Genomic DNA, 24,600 nt, shown 5'->3' with positions numbered 1-24,600 from the left:
GAGTAATGGAAATAAAAACAAAAATAAACAAATGGGACCTAATGAAACTTCAAAGCTTTTACACAGCAAGAGAAACCATAAACAAGACAAAAAGACAACCCTCAGAATGGGAGAAAATATTTGCAAATGAGTCAACGGACAAAGGATTAATCTCCAAAATATATAAACAGCTCATGCAGCTCAATATTAAAAAAACAAACAACCCAATCCAAAAATGGGCAGAAAACCTAAACAGACATTTCTCCAAAGAAGACATACAGATGGCCAAGAAGCACGTGAAAAGTTGCTCAACATCACTAATTATTAGAGAAAGGCAAATCAAAACTACAATGAGGTATCACCTCACACCAGTTAGAATGGGCATCATCAGAAAATCTACAAACAACAAATGCTGGAGAGGGTGTGGAGAAAAGGGAACCCTCTTGCACTGTTGGTGGGAATGTGAATTGATACAGCCACTATGGAGAACAGTATGGAGGTTCCTTAAAAAACTAAAAATAGAATTACCATATGATCCAGCAATCCCACTAGTGGGCATATACCCAGAGAAAACCATAATTCAAAAAGACACATGCACCCCAATGTTCATTGTAGCAGTATTTACAATAGCCTGGTCATGGAAGCAACCTAAATGCCCATCGACAGACAAATGGATAGAGAAGATGTGCTACATATATACAATGGAATATTACTCAGCCATAAAAAGGAACGAAATTGGGTCATTTGTAGAGATGTGGATGGATCTAGAGACTGTCATACAGAGTGAAGTAAGTCAGAAAGAGAAAAACAAATATCGTACATTAATGCATGTATGTGGAACCTAGAAAAATGGTACAGATGAACCAGTTTGCAGGGCAGAAATAGAGACACAGATGTAGAGAACAAACATATGGACACTGGGGGGGATAGGGGTGGGGTGGTGGTGGGATGAATTGGGAGACTGCGATTGACATGTATAGACTAATATGTATAAAATGGATAACTAATAAGAACCTGCTGTATAAAAAAATAAATAAAATAAAATTCAAAAATTCAAAAGAAAAAAAGAAATGTATATGTACAGTTTGTCATTTCTACTTTTATGGTATTTTTGCCATGCATATTTTAAAAAAATAAACTCAGATTTCAATCTTAAAAAAAAAAAAAAAGGAACAGCCTGTCTTATGACCAGTCAAACATACATTGTACATCTGCTTTAACCATTAAAGAAAAGAATGCATTAAAAAAATCAAAATGGAGTAATTGTGGTTCAGGCATTCAAAATGGAGCCAGGTTGCCATTGTGGATATGGTTTCAGACATATTATTGCAGCACTGAGAACTTGAATTTTCTGAATCAAGGACAACACCAGCAGTTCTCAAAACAATATCTTCTAGCAGCTGACAGCTGCAACCTTATGGTCTCAAGGTCTCCCGTTTGAACTCTGCAACCGTTTTGGACCCCAACCAATTCTTACCTAACAAGCATCCTTATTTTTTGCTAGTTCCAATCCTAAGTCTTCACAAACAACTTAGGTAACTTTGTGGGTTTTGCCCATATCAGCTTCCCCCATTTTTGAGCCTGGAGGAACACAATTCAGGTGCTTCTGGAAGCTGTTTCTCCCGGACTATAGTTCTCAGTTTGGCTGGAAGAAAACTCTTTTCTATTCCGATTATAGATTGTTTATTGATTATTTCCATTGACAGTGTTGAAATAAATTTTCCAAATTTCACTGGGAAGCTACATTTTATCATTGGCAACAAATACTGTCAGTTGTTTTGCTTGAAGTGTTAGGCTCACTTTATTCATTTTGGAGAAATGTGTCAATGCCCAAGTCAGAGTAACATTAGTTTTTCTGTCAACTGTTCTTTCAAGGAAAAATGGCACTCCATGAAAAACAGCTAGTTCAGCTCCCAAGTCAGCCGCTCAAGTGTTTTTCTTCAAGACGACCATTGCTACTTTGGTATACAGTAAGAGTGCATGTGTGCTTCACGTTTTTTCCCTCACAATGTTAGAAAGACGTGTACTCAGGATTGAACTTTAAAAAACTCATATTTTTTACTACTTCATCCAGGATATTCCTAAATTAAAAAAACAAAAACAGACTGGGAGAGTGTGGGAGCAATGCAACGACCAGAGGGATAGTTTTGTACTACCCTCTTTTTTTTTTTTCTCGTCCCGCCGCCGGGCTTGGGGGGAATCTTACTTCCCCCACCGGGAATCGAACGCAGGCCCACGGTAGTGAAAGCGCCGAGTCCTAACCATGGGACCGCCAGGGAATTCCCTGTGCCACCCTCTTGACCCCTGCTGAGGCGATGTCAGCTGTGTTATGTGAACCCAGAAAAAAAGACAAAGAACATGTCATTTACAACGAAGATTGTTTTTAACATTGGGACCCCTAAAAAGCTCTTGGAGATTTCCAGAGGTCTGGGGATCACACTTAGAATTGCTGAATTAGAAGGAGAACATGTGAGAAAACAGGTCATATAATGGAATTGAATTTAGCATATAATAATAACTTTCTTAAAAGAAGGGCTGCGGACTTCAAGTGCAGCGAGAGGCAGATTAGAAGAGGAGAAAGACCGGTGGGACTTATCAGGTCGGGAGACAGAATTTTAAGTGGGCCTTAAAGGACTGGTCCAAATAGTTTGAAGAAAAGAGTGTTGGAAGGGAAAGGCTTGCTCAGAACGCACAAAGAAGACTAGACTCTGACTTCTGAGATCTTGTAGATACGAAAGGCTGATAAGGAATAAAGCCAGGCTTTTGTTCCCTGCGGTGTTGTGTGTACTAGGAGGTGATGGGTGCGTCTGCACTTTTGTCAACATCACCCTTAGAAATTGTATGCGAGGAAACCCTTGGACTGACAGGTGCGGGGAGGCGGGGAGTTGGGGTCACGGCTGTGAAGAGACGGGCCTCTACTGAAAATACACATTTATGTCTCAGAATGGCTACAGATAAAAACTTACTACAAAAAGAATATGTCCGAGGAAACTAATTTTGCTAATACATATTGATCTTTTGAAAAGCCCATAGAAGTAGGTGGCAAGGAGATGGTGGTGTATCAGAATGTTCACATAGTTCTGAAAGAACTCAAGGGATAAATCCTTGTGCTGAGACCACTTTTCTGACACACTGTTATCAGCAGTCCCTAACTTGGGGGTCCCCGGTCCCCAGCTCAGCGAACAGCGAGGGCTCGTGGGCAGCGGGCGCCGCTCGCAGCCGCTCGGAGCACGGGTCCCGCGGCCTTCCGCGATCGCACAAGAGCGGCCCTCGGCACTCGCCGTATGCGGACTCTACCATCGCCGGCACAGGGGGGGTCGGAGGCCGCGGAAGAGGAGCCCCGAGGGCGTGTCGGGAAAGCCAGGCAGCGGAGGACAGTTGTTTCACAGCTCGCATAGCCCGCCCGCCCTTCTCCCCTCTCCGCTTCCCACCGCGCCGTCCCATCCGGGAGCTCTGCAGTGTTCCCGCGGCGGCAGGTGAGCGCCCGGCCGCGGCCCCGGCCCGGGCCCCCCCCCCTTCTCGGCGGTGGCGGCGGCCGGCGGGGAGGCGCCTGCGCGCAGTAATGGCAGCGCGGTGAGCAGGGACGGAGCTGACAGCCGCCGCCGCCCACCCTCCTCGCCGGGCTTCGTCCTGCGCGCCCTCGGGCTGTCTCCCACCCCTGGCCCCTGCCCCGCGTCCCGCCTCTGCAGCAGGTAACCCGCTGAAGGCCCGGAGCCGGCTGCGGGCACCGGGAAACTTCCCTTCCCGGTTAGTGGGTGGCGGGGCTGGGGCGCGGAGAGGAGTTGGGGGCACGGAGGGGGAGGGGAGGGATGGAGGGGCGGCTGGGGACCGGGTGTCCTGTGGGTGACCCCGGCTCCAGGAGCGCCAGCCCCGGAGCCCGGCCGCCCCCGGACTGCATCCCGGGCCTCCCAAGCCGGCCTTGGCCGCCCCTCCCTCGGCCTCATTTTCCTCCTAGGGAGGGAAGGTGCGAGTGCGTGTTCTCTGCTTATTTACGTCCTCACGCGGGCACTGAGCTCTGTGTGTTTGCTGGGGCCGGGGTGGGGGGGCGGCATCAGTCTCTTATATCCTTACTACGAGTGTTTTCACTTTTGTTTCCGCAGACAGCGAAGATTGATAGCTCTGGGGAGTAGTGTCCTATGTGCATGCTAGACCTGTCTCACCACTTAGGGTTTGGTGAAATTAGATCCTTAGACTCTCCTAAGAGCACTTAGTTAACACACCAGGGAGTCTGCACCATTCCCCATCACCCCGCAAATACGTGCATGTACATAAAACATTTGCGAGTTGCTGGCTGTTGTTACAGTTAAATCCTCTCCTTTCCCCAGGGATTACTATTACCAGTTGAAGGACAGTACCTTGGAAGTTAAAATTTTGATAATAAGATAAGAACTATTAATATTCGCTACAGACTGTTTGACTTTACAGTGTAAGCATCTTTGAGCTAGACCTGTCCCAAATCTACACTCATAGTAAGGTATGGGAAATAATCACTTAGTTCTCATTTACTTCCGACTACGTAATAGGCATTTAAAAACACTCAAAAGACTGCTCCCTCCTTTTTACAATCTCACAGTTCTTTCCAAGACAGACAGTTGAACAAATTGTTTATATTTTGCCTCTTTTGCCCAAATATAGTGTTTGGAAGACCCTTCCAAAAGAGTCAGAGATGAAATAGCAGACGTACACAGTGTTTTGAGTTAATCTTCCCCCCCCCCCCGATGCTGTTTATAAGTTGGGGGAACATCTCTATAGTGTGCATGCACGAAGTATGTGTGTCTTTGAATGTTCACATGCATCTGAAATACTCTTACTTCACTCTCCACCCTTTGGTGATTTTTTCAGTGTTTTATGTGGAAAGGTAGTTTATTCATGTTTTTTACCTTCACCAGTCTGTCACTAAATTAAATGCTGTGGACCTTCTTTAAAGTCAGTTTTGCCTTGTCTAACAGTTCAGTATTTATTAAGCACCTGATTCGTATGCCAAGCATTACTGGAAGCATTAGGGATACAACCATAAACAAGACATGTGAAATTTCTGCTTTCCCGGAGCTTCAATTCTGGGAGGTAAGGGAAAGTCAGAAAGTAATTAAGAAATAAAAGCAATTTCAGAGAATCATAAGTGCTGTAAAGGAAGTAAAATAGGGAGTTGTGGTAGTGACCGGGACAGACTGCTTCAGATGCTGTGGTCAGGAAAGACCTGTCTGAGGTGACTTTTGACCTGATATCTGAAAAGTGGGAAGGATTTAGCCTTTGGAAGTCTGAGGGAAGAGTGTTCCTGTCTGAGGGAACAGTAAATGGAAATCCCTAGAGGTGGTTTCAAGCTTGGGTTCGGCAAATTGAAAGAAACTCAGTGAAGGTGGGCTGGGACCCTCATGAGAGAGAAGAGGTTAGGTGGTAGCCAGAGGTCAGGTCATGTGAGGTCTGTTATCCAAAGGAGTTTGTTTGGCTTTTATTCTTAAAGTACATTGAAAAGCTATTCCCTTTTTGTGAAGCTGGGAGGGATATGTCCTGGTTTACAATCTGACTGTGAAGGAGACTGGATAAGAGAATAGCAGGGATACCAGTGAGAAGGCTGTGGCAGATTTGAGTAGTGACTGGTGTCAAGTAAAAAAGATTTTGAGATATATTTTATAGTTAAAAGTAGTGATTTGGCATGGTTGGATGGGAATGCGGTTGGTTGGGACATGGGTGACTCCTGGGTTTGGGGCTTTACCTGGAGCATGGTGATGCCACGTATTGAGATGGGGAAGAAGTGAGGGAGGCAGGTTGTTATATGGGGATAGGGTTGGAGGGGACATGTTACATAGGACCTGTTAGATGTTCATGTGGAGGGGAGAAGCAGGCAATTGGATATACACGTCTGGAATTTAGTGGAGAGGTTAGGGAGTCCTTCGTTCATTCAGCAAATATTTTTCAAGTACTAGCTGTGGACTAGGCAGTGGGGATGTATAGTAGTGAAAAAATAGACAAAAATCTCTGCCTTCGTCGAATTTAAATTCTCGTGAGAGAAAGAGATGGGGAGTCATCCGCCTTTATCTGTTGGTTTATTATAATTATGTTTGCATAGAAACTACATTCACCTGATTCAGAATTTGAAATGTTTGATGGGATATAGAATGAAAATCTCCCTTATTTCTTGTCCCTGCAGTTTTTGTCAAGGCCAAATATGTTAGTGGTTTCTTACTCATCTTTCCAAAGATATATTTTGTGCACATGTAGGCAAATGTGTGTAGATTCTTCTCCCCACTCGGCAGAAGTGGAAGCATACTTTCCTTGCTTTGACACCTTGTATTTTTAAGAGTAGTGAATAGTATTTAAAAGTTATGAAGCAGTATGAGACCACCTAAAGAAAGAATGTAGAAAGAAGAGGAGACAATCATGGGGCACTGCAACATTTTATGATTTGGTCCCGGCGCTCTTTGAGTTTGGAACCTGCAAATGTGGAGTTGTTTAAAGAGCTGTTATTTTTGTAAGGCTTTTTATAGAAGTTTGCGCTGTTTGTGTGTGTGTGTGTTTCACCTTATCTGCCTGTTTTCTTTATATGCTAAAAAAAAGTTTGATTATGATTGAAAGCAGCGTTTTCATATATGTACTGTCAGTTAAATTCAAGTAAATTAATGACAAGATCAAGCCCTTGAATGTTAATATTTTGAAGTTTGTCTTGCTGATGTTAAATCTTAGAAAAACAAGCAGAAATTTGGAATGTTATCATGAGACATAAGTTATTGATACTTGAGATGTATGACTGAATTCTCTCTCAGTAACCAGTTAATAATCAAGCTATCTGTTCAGAGTGATCTGGCTCTTTGCCTGGGTTTGAATCTTAACAGTAATGTTTCTATTGCATTGCAGATGTTAGCATAATCCTTGTGTTATTATCTTAAAGATTACAGACCTTCCCTGATTTACGATGGTTTGACTTACAATTTTTCAACTTTATCATGGTACAAAAGTGATATGCATTCAGTAGAAACCATACTTTGAATTTTGAATTTTGGTCTTTTCTTGGGCTAGCAATATGGAGTATGATAATCTCGTGATGCTGGGCAGTGAGCCTCAGATCCCAGTCAGCCTAGCAATTACGAGGGTGAACAACCAATATACTTACAATCATTCTGTGCCCATACAACCATTCTGTTTTTCACTTTCAGTACAGTAGTCAAAAAATTACATGAGATATTCAACACTTTATTATAAAGTAGGCTTTGTGTTAGATGATTTTGCCCAACCGTGGACTCATGTAAGTGTCCTGAGCACGTTTAAGGTAGGCTAAGCTAAGCTATGATGTTCGTAGGTTAGGTATATTAAATGCATTTCAACCTAACGATATTTTTAACTTCCGATGGGTTTAGTGGGATGTAACCTGATCTTAAGTTGAAGAAGATCTGTATATAGATTCAAACTATGTTACTACTGTGTATTTGGAAAGGCCTGTTGGAGATACTAGAACAGTGAAGTTCCTTTGATTCTTAAAAATTTTGAGACAATGAGTAGTGTTAAGATCATGATATTAGCATCTGCAACAACTTTTGGGTGCAGTTAAACCCTGTTGATTGACCTGGAGGAGGGGAGATGGAATATTCTGTAAGTTGCTTTAAGCTTTGTTATTTTGAAGAATTAAAAAATCCAGACTTATTGTGTTCTCTACTGAATTTATAATACTTTTTATATTGGTTGGCATTTTGATTTTCAGTTAGCTGTCTTTAGCCAGATAACTTCCTATGTAAACTGATCTACCTCTTTTTTTTCTGAGATTGTTCTTGATTCATGAACTGTTTTGTTCAGTTTGATTCTTGTGGTTATTTTTGTTACTGTTACGTCCTTTTTTTTCTTTTTTGTCTGAGATAAGTAAGCAGCTACTTTATAGGTTGGAGAAATATAATCTTTGGTAGAAAATATTTAATATTTCTTTTTGAAGCATTAGACACTAATTACTAAGAAACGTGTGGTGAACGTATTAAGCTTGCTTAAACTCTGTAAATGTATAGATGTTAATGTCCTATTTGAAGATTTTAGTTATCCAAGGGATTTCCATTTATATACTTTAACATTGTAAATGATGTTACTGTTGTTATTTAATCATTGGATTATAGCCTGATTGTGTATGTGTCAGAATTTTTCATCAATCAGGCTAATAGTTTATCATTTTTGTTTCTCTTATCAGCTGTATGCTTCTTGAAGGCAGCATCTCTAGTACCTGGTAGAGAGAGGTCTGAATATTTTAAATACTTAATAAATATCTATTAACTCAATGACTTAAGTCCTGTTCCAATGTTGGTTGCTTTTCAAATAGTGAAATGTTGGATTTACCCTGTATAGATATTTCTTGAATTTCTCAACTTTGTTTTACTTCAGTTGAAAAAAAGTAGAGGATACTTAAAATTTTATTTATTTATTTATTTAGTTTTGACTGCACTGTGCAGCATGTGGAATTTTCGAACCTGTGCCCCCTGCAGTGGAAGTGTGGAGTCTTAACCCCTGGACCACCAGGGAAGTCCCCCCAATTTTTTTAAATGGAGTAATTTTAGACTTGCAGAGAAGTTGCACAAATAGTACAGAGAGCTCAAGTATACTTTTCCCCCAGCTTTTTGTAATGTTAACAGCTTACGTAACCAGAGCACAATGATCAAAATGAGGAAAATTAACATTGGTACAATACTGTTAATTAAACTACGGACCTTATTTGAATCTCACCAGTTTTTCCTGTAATGTCCTTTACCTCTTTCAAGATTCAATCCAGGATCAGACACAGCCTTTAGCATGTGTCTCCCTAGGCTCTTCTGATCTGTGATAGTCTTTTCTCATCTTCCATCACCTTCATGCTTGTGATGAGTGTGGTCAGTTATTTTGTAGAATGTCTCTCAACTTTGGTTTGTCTTATGTTTTCTCATAGTTAGATTGAGGTTGTACATTTTTGGCAGGAATACTAGAGAAGTGATACTGAGTCCTACTCAGTGCGTCACATCACAGGATACAGGGTGTCAGTATATCCTATTAGAGGTGATATTGACTCTCATTAAGGTCATGTCTGTTAAATTTCTCTGCTTGTAAAGTTACTGTTTTTCTCTTTGTAATTACTGGATATCTTGGGGGAGATTGAAACTGTGCAGAAATCCTGTTCTCAAATTTTTGCCCATTCATTGCAGCATCCTTTGGTAGTTCTTGCTTGTAATAATTATTATAGTAGTGTTCACCTGATGACAATTTTATATTTTTCTCATTTCCTTCTACACTTATTAATTGGAATTCTTCTATAAGGGAGAACTGTCCCTTCTCCATATTTGTTTATTCAGTAATTTGTTTGTATCAGTGTTGAGTCATAGATATTTGTTTTACTCTATGGTTTATAATCTAATTCTATCATTATTTATTTTATCGCTCAAATTGTTCCACTGTGGCTTTCAGGTTGGCTCTTTGTCTTTTGGACATCCCCCATCCTCTTTAGGAAAGCACTTCCTATTTTCTGGCATCATAAGATGTCCAGGCTCATATTTTCCTTGCTGCAGCCCTGGAACCAATCACTTCTCCAAGCTCTGGCTCCTTCTATTGGAGAATGGTATCTAGAAACCAAGATCTGGATGCTCTGTGTGTTCATTGCCACTGGGGTGTCATTGTTCCTAGGCCCGCTCAATGAGCAGAGCTAGAACTATATATGTATACTAATCCATGCATACACAAACATCTATGTTTATTTCTATATCTTTTTATATTTGTGTGTGTGTGAAAAACCATGAGTTCATACTGATAACTCTGATTCCAGTCAAGCACTATAGCATTTACACTAGCTGTCCCCTTTTATTTATGACTACTATTTTCTGACAGAAATAGAGCATACTTTTCTAATAGTCATAATAATGTATGTAGTATAAAGTTACCAAAATAATGAATCCAAGGTTTTTAGATATATGTGACTTAATTTAGCTCTCAGAATAGGATAACAAATATTGCAAGTCATTGGATTGTGCAAAGAGAGGATAATTAGAGTAACCCTTTTTAATATTTGGATAGAAGGTCAGGCCTAGAAAAAAAATGCACTCTTAATGTTTGGATTATTTGTGAAAACGCTTATTGGTCATAGCCTTGTCTAGCCTGCATGCCAAACTGGGCTTGCCTACCCATGAGAGACTCAGACAAATTCAGGTTCTCTAACTCATCCCTGATACATATATAAGAATTTTTTTTTTAAGGCTAGTTGGTATCTTAGATTCCTTGCCTAGATTGTTAAAAATGGAAAAAAGTGAGAAAGCAAGTGAAGAAGACTTTAAACTTCATGCTGATGGGAGCGATGTGAAAACTTGGAAAGAAATACTGTCTGTGTGGGAGAGTCTCAAGTTCATTGAGGAGAGAAGGGTCTTTAATTCTGGTCAAATTAGCTTTATTTTGGAAGCAAATGTCTTCTGTAACTTCTTTGTTGTATTATAAATACATTCCCTACTTACCACTGTCCCCCTTCCCTTTTTTTGAGACTGAGGTTTTCATCCTGCACTGTACATTTTGCCAACTGGGATGACAGACTGCTGTATTTCTCTTTACACCAATGTTTTTTACACCAATTTCCTCCTTTTTTTTTTTTCTTTTTTACCAAGTTGTCAAGAGGTATCCTTTTTTTTCTTTTTAATTTTATTTATTTATGTATGGCTGTGTTGGGTCTTCGTTTCTGTGCGAGGGCTTTCTCTAGTTGCGGCAAGTGGGGGCCACTCTTCATCGCAGCGCACGGGCCTCTCGCTGTCGCGGCCTCTCTTGTTGCATAGCTCAGGCTCCAGACGCGCAGGCTCAGCAATTGTGGCTCACGGGCCTAGTCGCTCCGCGGCATGTGGGATCTTCCCAGACCAGGGCTTGAACCCGTGTCCCCTGCATTGGCAGGCAGATTCTCAACCACTGCGCCACCAGGGAAGCCCCCTCCTTTTTTTTTTTTTTTTTTTTTTTTTTTTTTTTAAAGCATACTACTAGAAATTCTTAAGTAGGAAAGTCATGTGATGGAGATGACATTTGTGCTGTGGAGCTGTGTGTGTCAAACCTCATTGCAACAGTAAGCTTTGTACCCTGAGCCTCCAACTAACAAAGGTACCTCTTGGCTATAGCTAATGGGTCACACATTCAGTGCAGTAAGATGAAAGTGTTTAGCTGCATTCTTGGAGCTTATTTTCATATGCAATCATGGTAGCATTTTTGGTCAGTGTACACTAGAGACAGCCCTTGAAATGGAAAATATTGCAAAGTTAATAATGCTCTTTGATTGGGTCTTAAGTATTTTCCTTATTTTGTGTATTTAGAATATAACCTGCTCAATAAGCCCCCTGAATGTCATTTTGAAAACTAACTATGGTATGTTGACTTACCTGAAATTTTTTTAGGCCCCAGTATTATATCTTTTTGGTAATTTTTGGAATGCCAAATTTTTATTGCTGGTACTGATCAATACTGAAATAAAAAATTATCATTTGGTAGTTTTTTGGTTGTGTTTTGTTTTTTTAACTAAAAAGAGACTCACAACTTGAAGCGTTTAGCCATTTACATTATTGATAATTATACTTTTGGAAGGCAACTGAAATGTTTATCAGTAGTTAAGCTGTAGTCATACTGATCAGTATGTTAAACATGGTTATACATTTTACTAAAATTTATACTTCAAATAAAATATCTAATTATGCACCAATGTCAGCTCTAAACTTAAAATGGAATGTTTTGAGATTCTGTTACTGCTTTACCTGCTGAAATGTAATTATCCAAGTCACTTCTTTGTATGAAAAATGTCTAAGTGAAGAACTACACAGTATCACTCCAAATTAAAATCCTTCTGATCTTTGCAAAGTTATATCTTTTGTATTTCTGCTATTACTAGTAACTTTGTTTTTTAAACATTTTTGGGGTGGGAATTTTGTTAGGCTGTGTTAACACATCATACTTTGGGGCAGTACCATGTTATTTTGGAGCTCTTTCAACCTCGGTACCTAAAACTCACTGGAAAGTTAAGATTTTCAGGAGAAAGGAAAGGTTAGTGACAGATCACCTTTCAGTGTTCTGAGGAGTGAGGTATGTGTGTGAGGAGAAAAACTTAAAAAGCAAAAGAGATTTTAGAACATTGCTATCAGAAATCTAGGTAGCTTATCAATTTGATTTTCCTGATTGCTTCTTTATTTTCATCTTTACCTTGGGTTACCTAGCTATTCTCTTAGAACTGGTAACCGATTTAAAAGTCTTTGTTGTCAGAATATTAGTAATAAAGTATTTATTGACTTTCATGGGTAGTCAGTGATAAAGTAAGAAAGCACAGAGAAGTTTTATTTTTTCTTAAATGATAATTGATAGATAATAAGGATTGTAAGTTAAAAGTCTTTGAAGAATTGTAAGCAGAGGGTATGATATTATCAGACTTGCATTTTTGGAAAGCTTACATTGGCCACAGTATTTGGAATGTAACAAGGTGGCAAAAGAGGATAGAGGTGGCTCATTTAGGAGGCAGTAGTTGGGTGAGAGGTGGTGGTCTGGATTAGGGTGATGTCAGTGGGAATGGGAAGTAGTGGTTGGATTCAAGAAATGGTTAGAAGATAGGGTTGACAGGACTTATTGATTGATTTGAAGAGGAGAGTAAGAGAGAAATCAAGAATGATTAATAAAATTTCTACAATGAGCTAGATGTATGATAATATTTATTAAGATGTGAAATACTGGAAATGGATGGACATGTTGAGTTTGAGGGGTCAGGTTTATTGAGGTATAACTTACACATAGTAAAATTCACCCTAAAAAGATACACAGTTCTTCGAATTTTGACAAATTTATATGGTCACGTAACCACCACCACAATCAAGGTATAGAATATTTTATCACCCCATAAGTTTCCTGTTTGCTCCTTTGTAGTCCATCCTGAGTCTCTGACAACCAGTGATCTGGTGTATGTCCTTATATTTTTGCCTTTTTCAGCAACCATACAATACGTAGCCTAATGAGTCTGTCTGCTTTCACTTAGCATAATGCTTTTGAGAATCATCCATTGTTGTCCACATATCAGTGATTTGTTCCATTTTAATGCTGAATAGTACACCATTGTGTGAAAGCACCACATTTTGTTTTCCATTCACTAGTTGATGGCACATTTGAGTTTCTGGGTTTTGGTAGTTATGAATAAAGGTGCTCTAAAATTTTGTGTTTAGGTTTTTCTGTAAATGTCTGTCTTCATTTCTCATCTATAAATAGCCAGGAATGGGATTGCTGGGTCACATGAGAAGTGTATGCTTAATTTTAATAGAAACTGCCCAAGTGGTTATTTCATTTTAAATTCCCACCTGCAGCAAATGAGAGTTTCAGTTGCTCCATGTCCTCATCTGCATTTGATACTGTCAGAATTTTTGAGCCATTCTAATAAGTGTATAGTGGTATCTTGTTGAAGTTTTAATATGCCTTTCCCTAATGACTAATGATGTTGAGCATCTTTTTATGTGCTTACTTGTTATCAGTATTTCTGAACTTTCCATTTGGGTCTTTTGGCCATTTATTAGTTGAGTTGTATGTTTTCTTTTGATTGAGCTTTGAGAGTTCTTTATATATTCTAAGTACCAGTCCTTTGTGTGTGTGTGTGTGTGTGTGTGTGTGTGTGTGTGTCCTGTATCAGATAAATATTTTACAAATATTTTCTCCTACACTGTGGCTTTTCTTTTTAAAATTTTTTTATTGAGGTATAGTTGATATATAGCATTATATTAGTTTCAGGTGGACAACGTAATGATTCGATATTTGTATATATTACAAATGATGCCTATAGTAAATGTAGTTAATATCTGTCACCATACATAGTTACAAATTTTTTTTCTTGTGATGAAAACTTTTAAGATTTACTCTTTTAACAAGCTCAAATATGCAATTTGGTATTATTAACAGTAGTCACCATGTTGTATACGTTACATCCCCATGACTTATTTTATAACTAGAAGTTTATACCTTTTGACCTCTTTCACCCCTTTCACACACCCCCAGACTCCCTCCCTTCTGGCATTCATCAGTCTGTTCTCTGTACTTACGAGTTCAGGTTTTTGTTTTGTTCCATGCAAGTTTTATCATTGTTTTTTCTGTTTCTGTGAAAAATGCCATTTGAATTTTGATAGGGATTGCACTGAATCTGTAGGTTGTTTTGGGCAATATGGGCGTTTTAACAAAAATAGTTCTTCCAATCCATGAGCACAGATATCTTTCCTTTTTTCTTTTATTTGTGTTGTCTTCGGTTTTCTTCATTAATGTCTTATGGTTTTCAGTGTACAGGTCTTTCACCTCCTTGGTTAAATTTATTCCTGGATATCATATTCTTTTTGATGCAGTTGTAAATGGGATTGTTTTCTCAATTTCTCTTTCTGATAGTTTGTTATTAGTGTATAGAAATGAAGCAGATTTTTGTATATTGATTTTTTGTATCTGCAACTTTACTGAATTTGATTATAGTTTTTACAGTTTTATGGTTAAAAAACTAGGGCTCTCTTTATATAATATCATGTTACCAGCTTTACTTCTTTCTTTCCAATTTGGATGCCTTTTATTGCTTTTTCTTGCCTAATTGCCCTAGCTAGGACTTCCAGTACTATATTGAATAAATACTGTGTGGCAAGAGTGGGCATCCTTGTCTTGTTCCTGATCGTAGAAGAAAAGCTTTCAGCTTCCACTGTTGAGGCAGTTAGCTGTGGGCTTGTCACATATGACCTTTATTATGTTGAGGTGCATTCCCTCTATGCCCACTTTGCGGAGAGTTTTTGTCATAAATGAATGGTGAATTTTGTCAAATGCTTTTTCTGCATTTGTTGAGATGATCATATGATTTTCATTCTTCATTTTATTAATGTGGTCGATTGATTTGTGAACCTTGCATCCCTGGAATAAATCCCAGTTGATCATGGTGTATGATCCTTTTATGATCCTGGTGTATCATTGAATTTGGCTTGCTAAATTTTTTTTGAAGACTTTTGCATCTGTGTTCATCAGGAATATTGGCCTGTAATTTTCTTTTCTTGTGGGTGTCCTTGTCTGATTTTGGTAATCTTGATAATGCTGGTCTTGTAAAATGAGTTTGAGAGTATCCCCACCCTTTTTTTCTCTTGGAGAGAACCATCCTGGAGCCCTTTGTTCTGTGTCTGTGTAGACAGGTTGTTTTTAAAATCTGTAAAGCTGCTGTCCTGAAAAATTCCTGTTCCTCTCTCCTGTGTTAGGTCCCTCTGTTTCTGGGATCCCAAGTCTTTCTTAGTTTGTTCCATTTCCTCCTGATAGAGGGTATCTTCCAATAGATTCCTGAATAAAATGACTTCATGGGAAGTAAATTATTTTATACCACTCTTGATAGAGAATTCTAGGTAATTAGTCATTTTCCCTGAGAATTTTGAAGGCATTGCTTTATATTACCTTCCAGCTTCCGGTGTTGCTCTTGTAAATCTAAAGACTTTATAATTTATATAGTCGTTTTTTCTTTTCTGAAAACTTATAGAATCTTTGCTTTACCCCCAGTGTTTTAATATGTCAAAAAGAGGTGCCTTGTTATTTATTTTTAAAATCAAATATTCTGGGTATTCAGTATGCCTTTTTAAGTTGGAAAACTAATGTTCATTAGTTCTGGGATATTTTTTCTTTGATAATTACCTCTCATTCTAATTTTCTAGAATGCATATTAATTGAATGTTAGACCTTTTGGATTAATACTATGTTTTTTTTTAAGCTTTCTAATTTCTTTTATGTGCTTCCCCCTCCCCCCCATATTTGTGGAACTGTTAATGATGATGATGGTGAAGATATTTTTTTTTACCCTTTACTTTGGAAAATTGCAAACATATACAGAAAATGCATATTATAATAATCCCTCATGTACTTATCACTCATTCTCAACAATTATCAATTCATAAACAAGCTGTTTAATTTTGAAGCAGATCTCAGACAGCATTTATTACATCCATAAATATTTTGGCATGTGTCTGACAGATAAGTACTCTCAGTTTTAAAGCTCTCATAATTATTGTTATAAAAATTATTTTTTAAAGTCATCAAATATCCCATCAGTTTATAAATTTCCAGGGTTATCATAAATATAATTTTTAAAAAGAGCTTAAATCTAGATCCAAATAAGATCAGTCACACTGTGGTAGATGAATGTGCCTTTTTAGTCTATTTTAGTTCAATTTCCACTCCACATATATCTCTCTCCCACTCTCATTTTCTTTTCTCTCTTTTTCTCTTATGTGTGTGCATAGTTTATTGAAGAAATCTGATTATCCAGTCGTTTCCTGCAGTCTGGATTTTGCTGAATTGCAGGTTGATGGTTAGTAATGCTTATATATATAATATGTATAGCATAGGAGGAATTCAGAAGGTATTTAATAAACAGTAGTTAAAGATCATGATAATAGTGTAATTTTCTTCTCTTATCAACTAGTATAGCAGTTGTAACTTAAATTGTGTTATTAGTATCTTTAGAAGAAAACCTTGTTAATGTCAATGTAAAAAGAGCTTACTAATTCATTAAAAAAAACTATTTAACTTAAAATTACTGATATTAAACTAGGCACTTCAATTTTGGAGGACTCATCACATATCATATCAAACTTAGTAGAATGAATCCCGATACAGCCAAACAATGAAATGCTATTAAGATTAAAGAAACCCTTGTGTATTAAAATGGAATACTTTCCCAAATATACTAAGTGAATATATTGTTAAGTAAGCAGTGTAATACCATTTATGTAAAACAAGTGGAAAAAGACCATCTCTATATTCATTTATGTTAAAAAAGGGGAATAACAATATATATGTATAAAATACCCCCAGACACATATAATATATGCCTCTGGTGATGGGAGCTGGTGACTAGAGCATGGGAGTGAGAGGGAGACTGAGATTTCAGAATTTGCAACCATGTAAATATACCTTTTCTCCCCTCCCCTCCCCGTTACATTGCTCCAAAGTTTTTGATACGATTATTTCACCTTAAATGTCTAACAGCTTTATTGAGTTATGCTTAACATACCATTCAGTGTACTCTTGAACTGTACAATTCAGTGGTTTTTAGCGCATTCACAGGGTTGTACAAACATGATGACAATCAATACTAGAACATTTTCATCACCTAATTAGCAGTCACTTCCCGTTTTTCTCCAAGTCCTCTAGCCCTATGCAACCACTAAAATACTTCCTATGTCTATGGATTTGCCTATTCTGGATATTTCATATATGTAAGTGGAATTCTAAAATATGTGGTCTTTTGTGACCAACTTTATTCACATAGTGTGTTTTCAAGGTTCATCTGTATTGTAATATCTATCAGTACTCCATTCTCTTGTATTACAGAATATTAATCTGTTGTATGGATGTACTACATTTTATTTATCCATTTATTGCTTGATAGACATTTGAGTTATTTCCACTTTTTTGACCTTTATGAATAATGCTGCTCTGAACATTTGCATCCAGGTTTTTGTGTGGACATGTCTTCTCTTGCATAGAGTGGAATTGCTGGGTCATATGGTAACTCTATGTTTATATAAATCACTTTTGTAATTATTTAACTTACTATTATTGACAGCCATACATACTTAGAAATGGTGCTCTAAGTGAGAAAATCTAATCTATGAATCATTTTCAAATGTAATGAAAATTTTGTAAATGTTATTTTCATAAAATATTGTCATAATGTTATCTGGAAACATAAGTAAACATGAATTTTTACTTTTCAATTTTTTTTTTTTATTTGGAGCCTATGATTTATTTTTAGGGGCCATAGGCACAGTACCTGTGTGCCAAAGTGTTAAAAACCCTAACATTGCATGAATGAGCCCAGAAGAAAGCTAGAGGAAACTGTAGTAATGTGAGATTTGAACTTTGCAGGTGCTCAGTAGGACATAGTCTCACTGACTGGGGATGGAAGTGGTCCTGGCAGGACACCAGGTGTAGGACATGATGTGGCACAGGAATGAAAACAAGACTCATATGTATTCTTGTGAGTTGTCTGACAGTTTGGGAAGTGGAGAAGAACAGTGGGGTGGTCGTGGTCTTGTTTCTTTCTTTGCCCTCTCTCTTTCACATCCTTACATAAATTCTCCATGAGTAAATGCTCATTTAAACAATTGAAATAAAATGAAGGCTTCTCTCGCCTTGGTGTCCACATTTTCCACCCATCTAAGAATGGATTATCACTGCACATAAACCCATTCTATCAGAAATCTGTTGGTCTCAGCAGAGAAGTCAATGCCAGTCTGATTCTGCTAAAACTTCAATAAAGCTAAAAGGTGATCTGTGCAACCATTAAAATAATTTATAACCAGGGTGTGTAGTATGATTCCATTTTTATAAGGGGAGGAAACGAATGTGAAGCGGACAGTGACAGCTTTTTGATAGACAGTTACAGAATAGTCCCTACCTTGAAGAAACACTCAGATAATCACAGTTGAGCATGGTTTAATCCTCTAATAGAGGTTAAACATAGAGTTCTCAAGTAACTCTTAAGAGGGCACCTTACCTAGCTTAAGTGGGCCCAGAAAATTTTTTGAAAACAGATATTCTGGGCCAAGGCTGAACTATCAGTAGGAGTTAGGGGAATGGGTGGAAAGGGGGAGGCAAGGAGAAGGGAAGAATTTTAGGTACAGAAAACAATGAGGATAAAAGGCAGGGTGTGTGAATCAGCCTGTTGTGTTCAGTGACCTCTAAGCAGAGAAGTTACCAGATTATGATGTCAAGGAAGGGAGTCCCATGAGAAGAGCAAGGTGGAGAGGTGCTTTAGTCCAAGGTCAAACCATGGAAGCTTGGTGGGCCATGTTGCCAGTGAGCTTAAACCGGATGCTGTCTATAGTGGACAATCACAAACAGCTTTCAGTACCAGCGTGACATGGTCAGCTCTGTGGTTTACGTAGGTTATTTTTGTTTCTGAGTGCCAGATCCAGGAGTGTAACCTTCTTGAAAGTCAAGAACTTTGTCTATTGACCACTGTATCCTCAGACTAGTACAACGCCTGGCATGTATCTAAGTATCCACTAAGGATGTTAGTAAGGCAGTATAGTTGTATATGGCAGTTGAGGGCAGGGGTTACAGCGCGGGTCTGAATAGCTCCATGACCTTAAGCAAGTTTCTTAATCACTCTGTGATCAGTTTTCTTATCTAGAAAACGGGGAGAACATTGGGCCCTACTTAATCAGTTTGTTGGGAGGATTAAGTGAATTTATATAAAGCACTTAGATTTGTGTTTGGCTTATAGTAAGTACTGTGTAAATATTAACAATTGTTAGCATTTCCTTGATAAAGATTAATACAAACTGGAACTGCTGAGGGCCTGATCTCAGAGCATTCATAGCGTTGCACAGGAATGGATGGATTTAAGAAATATTGAGTAACACAGTTAGATAGGATGTGTGAATAAGGGTGAGACGGAGTTAAGGTTAATTTTCTGATCTAGAGCTAGAGCTTTAGGTTTCCCCCTTCCCCCAGTACACACACACACACACACAGGAACTACTGCTAATCCATTCTCGGTAGTTAGAGGAAGTTTAAGGCTTTTAGGTGGAGTCCCTGGTGTGTTGAAGAAAGAGAGGTGATTTAGTGTGGCACACCCTCTTTTGGGTTTTTGTTTGGCTTCTCTGATTCTTTTTCTTCCCCTCCTTGGACTCCTCTTGAGTTCTTTTCTTCACAGGACAGAAACGTAAGAAGGGCCCAGGACCACCTCCAGTTTGTGGGCCGGGACCGTGCAGCTGGTCTCCTCCTCTTGTCTCTTTTTTCCTCTCTCTATGCATTCCCCCCTTCTCCCCACTGTCTCCCTACCTCCTTTTTTACCACAGCAGGACACAGGAGGAAGAATGTTTCCTCCTTGTTTGGCCCTGGCTACAGACTAGCTTGGTGCTTCACAGTCCTAGTAACGAGGGAAAACTTTGGGGAGGATGTGAAGGCATGTGCCGGAAAAGTGCTCCCTTGTGCAATTAAATTTAACTTTAAGACATTTCTCTTTTAATTCTGTTCTTCTGGTGTGATATTGAAAAGGATTTGGAATCTAGTTAAACTGATGCTCCAGGAAAATAAACCCTTTAATTGTCTTGTGTTTTCTCATATATGGCCTCAGTCTCCAGTTTAAGGAGTGCAAACCACAAGGATTTGGGGCCAAAACCTTTTTATTGAGTATCTCTTGTGCATTTCTCATGATAGAAGTTAACTTTTTGGCTCATTAGGTCCCAGCTTCTTTCTCTCAGCAAATTAAATGAGGCTTCTCAATCTTTGGACCACCCTGGGTTATAAATAATTTGTGCTAAAAGCTTTTTATTTCCTAGAGTTTGCAGTGAATGCAGGTATTCTGTGGAATTCCTTGTCTGGACAGTCATGAAAAGATGGCAGCCAGCATTTATTGTTCTCACCACGTGCCAGGTTCTGGTCTCACCCCTTCCGTGCAGCATGCTGTCCAGTTATGTGGTGCTTTAGAAACAAGTAACTGACCTTGTAGAATTCATGCTAACGTTACCGTTGTTTTTAATTAACAGATTTCAACACTAAACTTGCACAATGTCTCTGAAACCAAGAGTAGTGGATTTTGATGAAACCTGGAACAAACTCCTCACGACAATCAAAGCCGTGGTCATGTTGGAGTACGTGGAGAGAGCAACATGGAACGACCGCTTCTCGTATCCTTCCAGTGGCATGGATGCCTGCACTGATCAACATGCTAGGTTCATAAGCTTGTTGAAAAGGGACGACAGGTTTAAGCTTTCCTAAGTGGAAGAACATGCCAGTGTGACTGTTTTCAAATATATTATTGTTCACATTTCCAAGTTCATTGCCTGTATGTGGCAGTCAACAATCTTTGATAACCTTTTGCTCAACAGATACTTTACTGAGCACTTAGTATATGTCAGGCACTACTTTAGGCTTTGGGAGTACATTTGTGAACAAAACAAACTACTTTCCCTTCATTCTACTAAAGGAAATAGATATTAAATGGATGTAAAACAAACCTGATGCCAGTGCTTCTAATAACAGGTTACATCCCATGGGGGGAAGTAAAGCAAAGCAAGGGCATGAGCGTGGTTGGAGTGCGTGTGTGCGCGGCTCTCTAGATGGTGGTCAAGGAAGGCCTCCTTGAGGATGGCGATACTTGAGCAGAGACTGGAACAGGGAGGGAGCAGGTCAGACCGAAACCTGGGGGGGAGTGTTCCAAGCAGAGAGCAAACAGCCAATTCAGTGGCTGTGAGATGGAAACGTTTCTTAATTGGGTTTTCTACATTTGTGAATAAGGGGTTTTATATGAAAATATAAATTTGTGGTTTCCCTAGGATAGTCTGAGACCTGCTGTCCTGCATTCCTACATGACAGCAATCTTTTTTAAAAAAAATACATATATATATATATATATACACACACACATACACACACTGTACACTGTACATGATATATATAATGTATGTATATTATTATAACGTTATTAATAATATTATTATATATATATATTATATATGTAAAAAACACAGTGCAACCTCCAGCACCCAGGATATATACTCTGGCACCAAAGGAAAAAACCACAGTATTACAATACTGTAGTTTCTTAGTATTGGGGAGGTTAAAAGGGTCTCTAGGAACCCTCAGCCACAGGTAGCTGGAGCAGAGTGGTGGGTGGCAGCATCATCAACTCTGCCCAGTGTTTGCCAGGGGCCACGGCTGGGAGGGCCTGGGGACGGCCTGTGCCCTGGCACACTCCTGACCCGCCTCCGTCTTCCACCACAGGGACCACCACACACGCCACATTCCAGGGCAAAGAAAGGGCATAGGGTCGAGGCCTGGTCTCTGGGTCTAAGTGCCATGGCAGTGCCCCAGGGCCCTGAAGGAGGCCTTGCGGACTGGGTGGACACTGTAGGAACCAGAGATCCTTTCCCCCCAAGGGGAAGGTGAGACGTGACGGTATTATTACCAGAGTGCGCGTGGAGGTTCCGAGTCCTGTCACGCGCAGTGCCGCCCTCCCCAGCAGTGTCCTGGGGCTGAAGGATGGCTGCCCTCGCTGTGCGAGGAGTGTGTTCTCTAGAAAAGCTTGGATTTCATAAGACAGTGATTCAACTTGTTCTCAATGCCTAACCTAATTGTCAATATTAAACTGAATGTTGATGCAAGAACAGTGAAGTTCTTTGAATTCATTACAGTTGCAGTTGTCAGCAAGAAACATTTGTTAGGGTACCTATGTTCTAGGCACTACAGATACAGAAAATGATGGTAACATTTCTAGAAGGCTTCAGAGTTTGCAAAGATCTTTTATATTTTTAATATAAAAACAAGCCTATAAGATCAGTGGGGCAGATATAATAGATGAGGAAACTGATACTCAGAGGTGAAGGGACTTGCCCCGGGTTATGCAGGTAGTCATTCAAGGAGCCCAGACTTGCATACAAGATGTCTAACATCTAATTTCCTGTACTTTCCATTGTATCTAGATGATAATTGTTATGGAGTCTGCCTTTGAAGAGCTTATTTTTGAATTAGTCTCTTAAATTTTTTTTGTGGAACATCATGAATTGTTTTTGGTGGGAATCAATAAAAACTGAGAAAACGTTAAAGGTTACTTGTGTGTTAATGAGGTTGGGCTAGGCAAGTGCTTAGGTACTTTTAACACTGTTTTAACTAAAATAATGAGCAGAGAGAGGAGAGAAGGAATTGGTCATAGAAGATTACAAGAAAAGAGAAAATGAGCATAACGTAAAGAAAATGGAGTCATTAAATGTGTTCTTATTCTTCTACAGAATATACAGTTAATTGCTGGTTTATAAATGGTTTTGAGATAGCTGACTTCCTTTGAAAGTGCCCCTTCAGTTACTGATATTTCTAAGATGTTTATTGTTTGATCCATCTAAGATGGTCCAGTTACTCTTGATCTGATCATGAGTTTTCTCCTCCTCCCCTGAAATAAAAAGTATCTACAAAAACAGTAAACTGAGGAGTGGAATATCATTTTAAATTTTATTATGAAAAATAAAGGAATGGAATATCATTTTAAATTTTATTGTGAAAGACGTAGCATTTTATTATGAATTTATTTATTATGTAAAATAATGTTCCTAATTGTTCTAAAGCCAGATTCCCTCCTTTTCCCTCTTATTTTGCCCTAGAATATAAGGTTGACATCTGATACTCAGATTTAGGTAGAAATTTTAGAGGCTATAAATCTTTAATATTTTGAAACTGGAAAAAAGCCCTCCCTACAAATTGTTCACCACCATATATTAGTACTTGATCTTTTACAAAGCATTTTTTGAGGTGTATGAAATATAATACATACGTAAGTAAGATATACATGTAGAGTTGAGCAAATAATTATAAGGCAGACACCTGCATTATCACCACACAGGTTAAGAACTAGAACACTGCTGGCATCCACCAACCTTCCCCCACCAGCTGCCCCTCTCAGTTCACAAGCCTGCTCCTTTCCCTTGGAGGTAGCTACTATCATATTATTCTCTTGTTTTTTAAAGAACAGCATAATTGCTTAAATATACAGCCTTAAACAATATTGGTTAATTATGTTTTGAACTTTGTATAAATGGAATCATACTGTGTACATTCTTTTGTGTCATAATTTTGTCTAATATTATTAGCCCATTTTACAGTTGAGAATATAGTGGCCCAAGAGGGTTAAGATGACTTCCTGATATTGTAGGCTAGATGCTGGGATAAAAATGCTCAAGTCTCCTTACACCCTTGAAGTGGGTATCAAAGAAGCCTGGTCTGCCAGCCAAAGTGTTTAACATGTGTAAGTATGGAACTTAGTGAACCCCTGTCTACAACATTTTTACTAAATATAACCTCTGTAAGGGCACAGATACCTGTCCTGTTCACTGCTGTATTCCCAGTATCTGGTACATATAGACACCTAGCAAATATTTGGTGAGTGAATAGCTACTGTCAACTGAATGCCATGAAGCATACTGTACAGATGAAAGAAGTAGCATTAATATTTAGCTAGTTCTCTTATTGTGTTGATAAGAGGGCTCTTAATCCTCATCCTTCATAAATGTACTGGGTCCAGTTACGTAGGCAAGGCATTCTGGTTGATAGGTAATGTAAATAGAAGACATCAGTGTTTTCTTTTGATGCATAACAAATTACTACAAATGTAGTGGCTTAAATTTAGTGTTTCACTCTTTTATTATCTCCCAGTTCTGTAGGTCAGAGTCCATGGTGTGACTAGGTTCCCTCCGCAGGATCTCACAAGGCTGAAATCGGGGTTGGCTGGCTGTGTTCTCACCTAGAGCTCAGGATCCACTTCTAAGCTCATTCCTGTTATTTGGCAGAATTCAATTCCTTGCAGCTATAGGACTGAGGTCCTGTTTTCCTACTTGACTTTTGGCTGGGAGCTGCTCTCATTGACTTATGGTCACTCTTCAGTTGTTGCATGTGACCCCCTTCCATCTTCACAGCCAGCAGCGGCGTGTCAAGCCTTTCCCCTTCTGCAGCTGGTGCAGGGGGCAGGGGCTGGTAGGGATCTGCCTTTGAAGGGCTCATGCGATCAGGTTAGGCCCATCAGGAAAGTCCAGGATAATCTTCCTATTTTAGAGCCAACTGATTAGTAATCATAACTGCAGCTGCCAAGTCCCCTTGCCATGTAAAGTAACTGGGTGTGCTTTCTTATATTCACAGTCCCAG

At 39.0% G+C, this 24,600-nt stretch overlaps 1 protein-coding gene across 6 annotated transcripts in view; it reads left to right on the top strand.

The window, feature by feature from the left end:
• Positions 1 to 3,329: 3,329 nt before the first annotated feature.
• CUL2 (cullin 2) overlaps positions 3,330 to 24,600 on the top strand; it is an 82,541-nt gene continuing 61,270 nt past the window's right edge. Inside the window, exons 1-3 of one of the 6 annotated variants that reach the window (XM_036843708.1) lie at positions 3,347 to 3,455; positions 16,200 to 16,267; positions 20,460 to 20,600. In XM_036843708.1, coding sequence (XP_036699603.1) covers positions 20,482 to 20,600 — 119 coding nt within the window. In that variant the 5' untranslated portion in view covers positions 3,347 to 3,455; positions 16,200 to 16,267; positions 20,460 to 20,481. Of the gene's footprint in view, positions 3,456 to 3,526; positions 3,727 to 16,199; positions 16,268 to 20,459; positions 20,601 to 24,600 lie in introns of those variants that run through there. The other 5 variants (XM_036843705.1, XM_036843706.1, XM_036843709.1 and 2 more) reach the window with 5 other exon arrangements.

The sequence above is a fragment of the Balaenoptera musculus genome, chromosome 2 (assembly GCF_009873245.2).
Source record: "Balaenoptera musculus isolate JJ_BM4_2016_0621 chromosome 2, mBalMus1.pri.v3, whole genome shotgun sequence".
Classification (NCBI taxonomy): domain Eukaryota; kingdom Metazoa; phylum Chordata; class Mammalia; order Artiodactyla; family Balaenopteridae; genus Balaenoptera; species Balaenoptera musculus.
Note: the sequence above shows the minus strand (reverse complement) of the source record. Positions and strands in the feature narration are given on the sequence as shown.